Source organism: Anguilla rostrata, chromosome 3 (genome assembly GCF_018555375.3).
Source record: "Anguilla rostrata isolate EN2019 chromosome 3, ASM1855537v3, whole genome shotgun sequence".
NCBI classification, from domain to species: Eukaryota; Metazoa; Chordata; class Actinopteri; order Anguilliformes; family Anguillidae; genus Anguilla; species Anguilla rostrata.
Genome location: NC_057935.1, coordinates 54,621,996 through 54,633,401, shown reverse-complemented (window position 1 = coordinate 54,633,401; position 11,406 = coordinate 54,621,996). Strand labels below are relative to the sequence as shown.

At 42.4% G+C, this 11,406-nt stretch overlaps 1 protein-coding gene across 1 annotated transcript; it reads right to left on the bottom strand.

The window, feature by feature from the left end:
• Nucleotides 1-749: 749 nt before the first annotated feature.
• On the bottom strand, nucleotides 750-9,763 carry p2ry10 (P2Y receptor family member 10). Its single transcript, XM_064328332.1, has 3 exons — nucleotides 9,605-9,763; nucleotides 3,318-3,542; nucleotides 750-2,597 (listed from the first exon to the last, which is right to left on the bottom strand). The coding sequence occupies exons 2-3, from the start codon at nucleotides 3,494-3,496 to the stop codon at nucleotides 1,769-1,771; spliced, it is 1,008 nt and encodes a 335-aa protein (XP_064184402.1). The 5' UTR covers nucleotides 3,497-3,542; nucleotides 9,605-9,763; the 3' UTR covers nucleotides 750-1,768.
• Between the last annotated feature and the right edge of the window lie 1,643 nt (nucleotides 9,764-11,406).

Below are 11,406 nucleotides of genomic sequence, written 5' to 3'. Positions count from 1 at the left end.
TATGACTTTCTTTTTCATAACATATGAGCTTGTGAAAGAATATATTAAAAATGTAAGATTTAAGTTCCAAAATATATTCTTCATGCGGGCGTGAATAAATAGTCTAGTCGAAGTATTGATTTGGATCTGAAGTGAATACAACAAATAAGGGGAATTACAGGGAACGCTCTCCCCCACTGAGGGGTTGTGTAAAATAAGCTGTTGACTGCGAGCAGGCACATAATACTAAGTGACAGGATGGCGGTTAAACCGTCATCAGCCTCGAGGCTTGGCGCAGGGGTTTTAAGCAGCTGCTGATGCCAGTGTGCGTATCTGAGAAAACGCAGCAGGCTTTCCACCCTCTAGAGGAACAGCTGCCTCGTGTCCCCATACTTATGGGAAAATACGACTTTCGCTTCCTACTCAGCGCAGCGACTTTGTCCCCCCCTTACTGTGCCGAACAGTGCAGGAGAAGTCTTTGACTCCTGACAGTCCGCGCGTGCACAGTAAGGACGAGTCTGTGCTCCGGGTGAGACCGTTGGAGTCAGACAGCCGCAGGGGCAAAGACTGGTGAAAATAGAGTCTATATTTCAGCCTGTCAGGTTCCCAGCATCCCCTCTGAGTCTCGTTAAACTCATAAACCTGATCCTGCTGCTGCTGTTGGTTCAGAGAGATGACTGATGACAGCAAGGATCTAGCTGTACACAGAGAGAGAGAGAGAGAGAGAGAGAGAGAGAGAGAGAGAGAGAAACAGTCTTGCCACTCATCACTGCTTTCATTGGAAAAGTTTATTGCTAGAAGTGCACATCTCAGAGTTTAAATAGCTTACAGCTGACTCTTCCCCATCCATCTTTTTTTGCCTAGGGAAGGGTATTTTGTATTTTGTAGCCCCCTACAGAATGTCTCTAATAAAGGACAGTCAATGCAAGTTGAAGTTCTGACTAGGCTATGAAACAATAGCCTAGTTGATTCTCAGAGACAGTCATAAAAATGAAAAGACAATGTAATGTGCTAGAGGAATGGCCATTATATGGCTCTTTCTCATCACGTTTTTTCTTTTTTTTTTTGTCATTTTGAACATCATATGTTCCTTTTGAAAATTTCTTCATTTACAGTCCAACTTCTAATATTAGACTTACTGCAGCATGCAACAGGAGTGTTTCTTTTGAAAACCACTGTCTACTGTCATATTTTTTACATCATTTAAAAAAAATGAATAAACAAACAACATTTGCTTTGCATGCTGATATTATTTCCTAGGTACTGAATTGTATTGATTTTACAAGCCTACCATACAATACCATGAAGATTTAAGATTTTAAGTCTGAGGGTTTTAGCTGAACTCTAAGCTGAGGTCCAATATGTCCAAAAAAACTTCATTGCTTTTTCATCTGTTAAAACTGTTCATTATAGTGACAAGACAGTCACCCAATAACTAGCATTAGATGTTGAATAGAACTAGGTCTACATCATACAGAAAAGTCGGCAAACAAAATAGAAAAACCCTACATCTTTTATGACAGATAATTATGTAGGCAGGTGACACCCCCTCACTGTAGCTAAGCATAAAAAGAAATCACGGTCGGCCATGTTCATGCCAGCACATCTAGCTGTGAGGCAGTGGCAGTTACACCCCATGGTCCGTGCCAGCAGCATTCAGTCTTCATTTGCCATTGCTAAATTTTCACAGAGAAGCCCATGTGGAGCATTGCAGTTCTGTTTGCTCCGTACCCCCCAACACCTGGCAGTCGGCAGAATAACCCCACGCGGCCAGTGCTCGGCTGCCCTGTCACTCCCTATAGGAGGAGGTGCTCTCCATGCTCATGAGACGGCCCCTCAGCATCGAGCTCCCGTGGCGGGACAGCTGTTCTCGGAACTCGGTGGTCAGGAAGTAGTAGATGAGGGGGTTGAGGCAGCAGCTGAGGCTGGCCATGCAGAGGGAGATGGGGTGGAAGTGCAGGACCACCAGCCGCAGAGGGCAGTGAGTGATCACGTCCTGGGAGACCAGCTGGTAGAGCAGGAAGTTGATGTGGTAGGGGGCGAAGCAGAAGAGGAAGACCCCGGTGCACACCAGCACCATCCGCAGGGCCTTGTGCTTGTCGCTGGTCGCCTGCTGGGCGGGGCAGGCGCGGTGCAGCAAGCGGGTGATGTAGTAGGAGCAGAAGCTGATGATGATGATCGGGAGGACGAAGCCCAGGAGCTCTCCAGCGGCTATCATGGGCACGTACAGGTTCAGGCTCAGCTTCTTCGTGGGCAGGTCCTTAAAGCAGCTGCTGGAGTCGCGCGACTGATTTTTCCTCATCAGGATGAAGGGCGAGCAGCACAGCCCCACCATCAGCCACACCGCGGCGCTGATGCGCACGTCGTAGCGCCGCTTCCACTTCTTGGCGCAGAAGGGGCGCGCGAGGAAGGCGCAGCGCTGGATGCTGATGCACACCAGGAACACGATGCTGGCGTACATGTTGAGGTACTTCAGGTAGAAGCAGAACATGCACATGAAGTGGCCGAAGGGCCAGGTGTGGTTGAAGTAGTAGTAGATGCGCAGGGGCAGCGACAGCACATGGAGCAGGTCGGCAACAGCCAGGTTGATCATGAAGATGATTGCTTTGGTCTTCTTTCTGTGTGGGACGGAGACTTGATCAAGTTACAATGAAAAAACACAAACAAAGGTTTCTTATGCAGTATTAATAATGTTAGGCAGCGTAGCATTAATACTACACTTTTACAATTATTGTGCAATACTGTTAGATATTTGTTCCGAAAAGAAAAATTGGTGAGCTAGTGATCTGTTCGTTTGAAGGAAATTGTCATTGTAGTTGTGCTATTTAGAAATAATAAAACGATTCAATCATGAAATAATAATCAATCCATCAATCCATCCACCCATTATCTAGATTCTCTTATCCTGGTCGTGGACGCGAGGGGTGTGTGTGTGTGTGGGGGGGGGGGGGGGGTTGGGTTGCTGTATGCATTGGATAAGTGGCAGGAATACACCCTGGACAGGTCGCCAATCTATCTCAGGGCACACACGCCATTCACTCACACACTCATACCTATGGGCAATTTAGAGTCTCAAATTAGTCTACCCGTATGTCTTTGGACTGAGTACCCAAAGGAAACCCACACGGACACAGGAAGAACATACATACTCCACACAGAAAGGCCCAGACTTTCAAACCCAGGACATTCTTGCTGTGAGGCGGCAGTGCTACCCACTGCACAACCGTGCCACCTTAAATAGCAATGCTATTTTTAAATAATAATTAAGGGAAAAATATGCCATTTACAATGTAGCTGTGTACACCTGTGAGATCTTTACTGATCAGTCCTGTGCTCACCTGATGAAGCGACACAGCACCCACAGCGCAATGCTGTTGCCCAGCAGTCCAGGTATGAAGATGAGCAGGTAGAAGTAGGCGTAGAGCTGGTTCATTGCTTCCTTCCATGAGCTCATGTTGTAAGAGCAGATAACCGAGGAGGCGTTAACCCCAGGGAACGATGCATTCGGAGACGCCATTCTGACGCTGTCGTGTCATTTATTGCAGTCTTCCAGAAAATGAAATCTGAGTTGGAAAGAAACACAATATTGTTTTGATATTGTCAAAGAGAATATTTGTAGAGGAGTTGCCATCCTCCTGATTAAACTGATTTTTCTCAGCCAACTCTCTACTTGTAGTGAGTGCAGTGATGTAGCCCCAAACTATTGTGCACGCTCCAGTTTCCTGCTTTACTATGAAGTACAATGGGGCAAGTGCTCACAGTCTATGGCGGACAGCTACAACGCCAGTCACAGGTTGCCGTTTTCACTGAATACAAAGGGAGGGGCTGGGTGTTACTATTTGGCCTAAAAGTCATTTTTTGAGAATGTCTAACATTACTCGCCAGGAAGCTAACCACTAAAGAAAGAAAATATAGGTTTATGGTGTTCAGTTCAGTTTACTTTCATGCTTAATTTTGACTGAGAAAAAAACGCCGCTTCCCTATAGTGTGGGAAATTGCAAGAGTTTAACTTCGATAAAGGAAGCAATTTATTTTACCGCCAAACGCAAGATGAGGGTGAGAGAAAACAATGTCTGACTACAATTGGGAAAGCTGAACATCGTCAAGACACACCTGAGACTGAGATAAAGAATGTGCAAATGTGTAGCAGACACTTTTGCCCAGGTGATTTTGAGCATAACATTCAGGCAAGACTACTGAACATACCGAGCAACTGTCTCTTAACTTGGTCAACGCCCTCTTTACAGTGTTTTAAAAACAGTCAGAGCCCAATTAGAGCATCAAACCCACTCCTACTCTCCCACTATATCACAACCCCCATCCCATATTCTTGTTATGGGGGGTGTGATGTCCCATGTGACTTCTGAGCTTGCCATCAGTGGCTTGATTTGGCCCTGAAAGAAACTGAAGCCATTATGCCACTTCCATAGTCACAGAGATTCTTTGTCAAGTGTGATTGGCCACAAAGTTTAAACAGAATGTCAAGTGCAGCTGCACATGTGCGGTCAGTTCTATGTGTGCGCAGTAGCAGGAAGTGTCTGAAATTAGACATGTCTGGGTGCGCGGGGTGGTTCCAGTGTGCAAGTGTGGAGCCGATGGGCCCAGGCACATGCTCCAAACCCGGGGTGCCGAGAGTGACTGTGCTTCTGGCACGCCGAACACCACAGTCATTTTGTGCCATGAGATAAGCTTTCCGCCTTTACGGGTGGTCTCAGGTATTAACATGGACAAATCTGGCACTATGAGATACAGAAGGATAAATAAAACTCATGTGATTCTATAGCTGCAGTACATTTAGTAGCAGTACGCTGTATGCATGGCCATTTACCCAAGGCATTCTCTACACTCACGACAACAGGATGCGGTTCATGAACCAGAAGCCACCCTCTTACCATCTTTGCGAATTTGCCAACAGTACTGTAGTATGTTTCTGTGACACAACCGAAGCCCCAGCTAGGTTTCACAACAGACTACTCCCTTCCTCTGAAGACCAGAGACAGCGAGTGAGAGAGAAAAAGAAGCTTGGCTTTTTTCATAATTACTCAAGTTAATGAAGGACTTATTCTGAAATAATATAGTGATTGTCCTAACATTGAAAATCCTTTGGTCTGTCCTGCTGTTTCATTAGTTCAGTCAAAGAAATCTGTTATAAAATACTCTCTCATAGTAAGAGATGTTCTCTCATATCAATTGCACAGTTTTGCTGTATAAATTTTGATATGTCATTATTGATATAACAAACAGGAAAGAAGCATTAACTCATATTAATCTGACCTCCATTCTGACTGTATTCTCTGCCCTGGTTCTGTAGTTATTAAAACAAATAGCTATGTGTCCAAATATGCAAATATCCTATACTCTAAATCTGTGTGTTTCAAATACGCTGTCCCGTGTGACAGACTGTGACTTTGGCTGCTGACCACATCTGTCTGACTGCACCATGAGCTCTTGACCCTTTATCTGTCTGGTGAGAGCTTTGGTCCATATTTCAATGGGAGTTCGTTATGTAGATTGCCTTTTTCAGGAACCTACATGGAGGACAGGCTAACTATGCTCCCCAGCAAGGTGGAGGACTGCACTGCTTCCTGCCAGACCCCCTATCAAGACCCAGCCCCGAACCTCATATGCGGAAATGCAGTCACAGCGCAAAAACCTAGCGGTCTCCACACCCCTGTGATGTCACACCATCTCCTTCATCCACATGTTGGAATGCGGTGATGATAAGCTAACAAACATAAGATGTGATGACAGCATTCAATCGCAGGTGTGCCTGAAACAGGAACCTACCAGAACATTAATTCTGCACTGTGGTTAGGGGAGTTAACTTGTAAATACACGGTTGTAGGTCTGAATTCTGAACTGGGCAGGATAACTGCAGTTGCACTCTTAAGTATGGATTAACTTTGAAAAATACAAGCTAAGCAAGCCCCAGTAGTAGGACACAGGTTGAAGGAGCCTTACAAAGCAAATTAATAATGTGATGAACCGCGACTGGGCATGTCATGTGCGTTTCACATCCTGCAAAAACACAGAAATTTCCCTCAGTGTCTTGTTCTGCTGCTGCACTCTGTAAATGAACACAGTGGTGTGCAGCACTAAACCACCATGTACAATGTGTACAGTTATGTAAACTCCCACTGTCCAGCTGTAATCACAACCATGTTATGACTATACTGTAAGCAGGTAATCAATTAAACTGAACTGTTTAGTGTTGATTTTATCTTTTTTCATTCAATAATGTACTATATATTCAGATTTCCAGCTTCTCATAAGGGCAGTCTGTTTACACTACTCTTACCTATGCCATCTATTAAAACAGTATGCTGTTTCAGTATGAAGTTCAGTCCTTTTTTATTATAACCGCTACTAACCCTCCATTTCCTGCTATGGTGCCGATAAGAGCTGACAGGAAGTCACACAATACTGGCTAAAGAACATCGCACTTTCCATCTAGGTAGTTGCCATCTGCAGGGCATTTCTTCTAATCTACAAACCGGGAGTAACAGTTTCATTGAATTGTTGAGTAACTGAACAACACCCTTCTTTTTCAATTCAGAAACCTCTTTGTTTTTACTCACAATGCATCTTTCATCTTACCCTTCTGTTACACGGCGCAGGTGTCTGACATGCATAAACTCTTCAGACTAGGGAGCCTGGTATAAAACATGGGCCGTAGCACACACATCAAAATTCTCAAAGGATTGGCAAGCCTTTTGACATTTTATGGCAAGCCCTTCAGAATAAGTGCATTAGGGAAATCAGAAAGGCAAGTCATCCAGCTCTCATTTTGGCTTTCTCGTTGACTCATTTTTCAACCTGACTATTATTTGGGTAAATATTCCTGAAGTCTGGAAAGTTATGTCTCTACTTTGTTTAAAAGTGGAGATGTCAGTGACCTAAATAACTACCTCCTGAACTCCAAGTTTTCTTGCTTAGCCAAAATCTTAGAAAAATTGATTGTCAAGTATTTTCACACCTATCTTCTTATGTTATAAACTACAAGGTCTGGTCACAGTACTCTGACTGTTGCATGAAAATATGTAAATGATATCATTGTCTTGCCTTGTTTATTTATTTATAAAATACCTTTGCACTGTGAATCACTGTTTTATTTTAGATACACTTGACAAAACCACACACAGATAATTTTATGTTGCTTTCCAGAGCCCCAGGGTTCCATATTAGGTCCTTTGCTTTTCATTTTATTCATAAATGATCTTGGCTTGCTAATTACAAATAGTTCTGTTCCTGTCCAGATGATACCATCATTTACACATCAGCACCCTCAGTTACTAAAGCTTTCAGTAATTTACAGGCTGAGTTTCACGCCATTTAGAATGCTTTTAAACAAGTGCTTAACCGAGTCAAAGCTAATTATATGCACTACATAAAAAGGGGAATATCATAGAAATTTTGATTATTTATACTATGGATGGTGTTGAAATTCAGAGATCTCCGAGTTGTAAGTTTTTACACAGTCCAAACACATGTGGCATAACTGGCGAAAAAACTGAAATATATTATGATTTTTTTCTACAGGAACCAAAATGGTTTAACAAGAGCCTCTAGATTAAAAGTTGTACAAGCACCAATTCTCTCCTGCATTGGATTATGTGTACATAATGTGCATGCATCTGTTGGTATCCCCAAACCGCTGGATGCAGTGTATGATAATGAGCACATGTTTATTATAGGTGATAACTCCTCACTGTACACTGTATGTAAAGATTGACTTGACATCAAATAGGACTTGAAGAGAATACCACTGCCTTATGCTCATTTACAAAGTGGGGCTATATAAACTGCCATCTTCGATCTGTCTATCTATCTATCTATCTATCTATCTGTCTGTGTGTCTGTATGTCTGTTTTTTTAGTCATTTGCAGTGCATGTGTAATGCTGTCAATACAGATGTGGAATACAAAATGAATTAGTGTTTTGGCATGACTTCGCTGTAACATGAATGGAGATGAATGGAAGATTTTGTTTTGTTTTGTTTTGTATTGCATTGGAAACAGTAAAGCTCCTGATCCTAGGAGTCAGTTGTCAGTTTGATGTACCAAGTACATAGCAAGTAAACCATCCTCTCAATTTGAATTTTTCCATAGGTAAATGAGACGAGATTATACTGATTATAGTCGATTAGCTGAAACCTTGAAACACTCATTGTCTTAGTTTTTTTCAGTCCAGATACTGAATGTGTTCTGCGTCTGTCCTGCACACCATTTCCATCCTTTTGTCTCTGTCCCATTCCTAGTCTGGGAGCGGGTTGGAGAAACACCCTGGTCCACATAGCTGCTGAGTCTTATCATGCTCTATGGCAAAGAACGTACTAATTTCTGTGTGATGCTTTTCCTTAATAGATGCATTAGATGCAAAACCTTGGAGGGACACCTATCTCATCATACCAATAGTAGCAAGGGGATGACAGGCTCTGTAATCCCCTTACCTGCATATTCTCTACTGGGAACCAGCAACCATAATGTTTCTGGAGATGCATGTATAAACGTCTTTCGTTTATCATCTGCTTCACAGTCAGTGTATTCAGCTGCAGTGGAGTACTCCCCATCTTACCACCCAGCCTCTATCTGCTTGAGTTTTGAGCAGGTATCACACTGTGAGCAGGTACAGTATGTCACATAGCAAGCAGTTATGTCATACAATGAGGAGATTTAGCATGCCTGATAAGTCATGCATAGAGCATGAGCAGGGCTATAGACTGTCCTTCAAAACTGATCACCCTTCCTTCACATACTCTACAGGATTGTAATGTATGCTCTGTACTCTCTCACACACACACGCACACACACACACACACACACACACCATCATCATCATCCAACCATTATTTAAATATTGGAAGATCATTGAGGGTGGCCGTCATTTACACTGATGCTGAGCATACAGAAAAAAACATTAAAAACTAACAAACATCTTATAACAAATAAAACAGTGTGAATAATCAGTTATAACAGCTACAAACTGAGACAGGAAGGCTTAGGGTCAAATTTATAAAATGTCTAAAAGGTATAAGAATGCTGACTTGTGTCTAAATGAGTTAAAGGTTTTTTTTGTTTTTTTTTTCACAAATCCAGTGCACAAGAACTAAAAGCAGTCTTTCCATGCAGGGAAAATAAGCAAACAGGTTTTTTTTTTATAAGGTCCAAATTATCAGTGCAACAGTGACATAATACAGGGAGGAAATTTTCAATTTAGACCTTTGCAAGTAAACAAATACCACACTACACATGGATGGTAGGTTTGGGTTCCTCATATTTACCCATATAGTGATGGAGACAAATGGTCTAGTCAATCGTATGGATGGCTCGGTTTTATTATCAGATTGGCTCAGTTAGTATAGTTTTGCCAGAGTCTGGTTTTGTCAATTTGTGACTTGCTACACGTAAAAATACCCTGAGGAAAAAAATATGCTCACATGTTCATGTATCAGATGCATGCTTCATGCACAAGAGCCCCAACAGCTTTTAATCTGACCAATCACTCATAGAATAGCTAACTTCCATTTTGTAACACAGTTGCACGGAAACACAATCTTTCACAACACAATTTCGTACTTCTCTTTCCTTTTCCCCTCTGCTTTTTTGTTCTCATCCATGCAGCTCACCTGTCCTCCTGGAGTGAAGTGTGTTCCAATCCCAGACAGGGAATCATGTCTCCTTGCTCTGCTCCAGCGTGACACTGCTAGCTTCCAACCAAGGAGTATGACTATTCGTTAGAATTAAGAAGAGGAAATTGCTTGCTATCTGAATCTCACACACCACCCACTTCCCCTCCCCCACCCCGCCCCAAGCGTCATAAATGTTTTATGCTTATTATTTACTTCTGCCGCTTAGCAGCAGATAAACAAAGGACACGTGTACCTGTAGAGGAAAACCCACTCACCCACCACTGAAACTAAGTCCAGCATTTTATCTTTTTTTTCAACTTTCAACTGTTCTTTTTTTTTTTTTTTTTGCTCAAATTGACATCATCATAGATTAATACAGAGATACCAGTGAACTTTCTCCCCTTTTTGGGCACCTTTTTTTTTTACCCAGAACGGTAGCCATCGCTTGCAGCTTTCTTGCATACTTTCCTCAGTACCGTTTAATGTCTAACATCCTCTACTCAGTGCCTGGCTTCATGTGTGGCCTTTCACCCAGACTCACATAGTGGAGGTGAACAGTGTTCATGCTCATCAGCCTCAGATATTAAAAGCTCTGCGATGTGTTCCTCTGTGTTCCACTCTTCTACTTAAGACATTTTATGTTCACATGAGTCTTACCCTCGCAATCACACTTTTGAACACTGCAATGTAAACTTTTTTAAAAAGTGGAAATTTCTTAGGCATGTGCCCAATTCACCCAGAAATTAAGAGAAATGTTTTTTATTGTGTTTTTTTTCATTATTTCACATGCCATTTTAAGGCATAAAATAGGACCGAGATTCATATTTAAACTATTTTAGTTGGTGAGCTAACATTTGAGAGTGAAGAAATTCCCAGGATTCTTTTAAGTTGAAAGTAGTCCGAAGTGGTGTGAGATAAAACAAAGAGTACAATACTGTAATTTGCTGTTCCGGTGAACATCATTAGTTCAAAGAGCAGAGCACAATTTGAGATGCAAGTGACAATAATTATACTCTTTCAGTATGTAGTAAAATTCTAAGAATGTTATTGGCATATGGCCACATGAGCACCAGAGTTGAGTCAGTGAAAGTCAAGAAAGCCATTATGGGGCTGAGAAATAAGAAAAAAAAACTGTCAAGACACATAGGTCAACCATGTTGAGTGTTTCGATGCTGATTACGTGCAAGCAGCTTTCGGCTTGCCAAAATCAACTGTTTGGAACATCAAGAAGAAAGAGAGCACTGCGGAGCTCAGTAATCTCAAAGAGCCTGGTAGGTCAAGGAAGAACTGTACAGTTGATGACCAAATAATTCTCACCATAATGAAGGAAAACACCCAAACACTTGTCCAACAGATCAGGAGGCAGTCATGGATATGTCAGTGACTACTGCCCACAGAATACTAGAATGACTAAGGCTACTCTGCAAGATGCAAACCACTTGTTAGCAGCAGAAACAGGACAGCCAGCATACAGCTTGCTATGAAGTACCTGAAAGAGCATGCAGAGCTCTGGAAAAAGGTCTTGTGGAGAGATGAGACCACGATTCAGTTGAGGGATGGCAAGAGCAAAGTTTGGAGGCCAAAAAGAGCTGCTGAAGATCTAAAGCACCCCCTCCCCTTATCCGTGAAACATGCACTGGGAGTGTTATGGTTTGGGCACGTATGGCTGTCACAGGTACTGGTTCATTTGTCTTCATTGATAGTGTAACTGCTGATAGCAGCAGCAGAATGAATTCTAAAGTGTACAGAACCATCTTATCTGCTCAAGCTCAACAAGATACCTCCAATCGCATTGGAAG

Excerpts from the sequence above, each read along its gene's own strand:
- p2ry10 (XM_064328332.1), bottom strand. The coding sequence starts at position 3,496 with ATGGCGTCTCCGAATGCATCGTTCCCTGGGGTTAACGCCTCCTCGGTT. Across the intron at positions 2,598-3,317 it reads GTGCTGTGTCGCTTCATCAG|AAAGAAGACCAAAGCAATCA; the intron begins GTGAGCACAGGA and ends CGTCCCACACAG.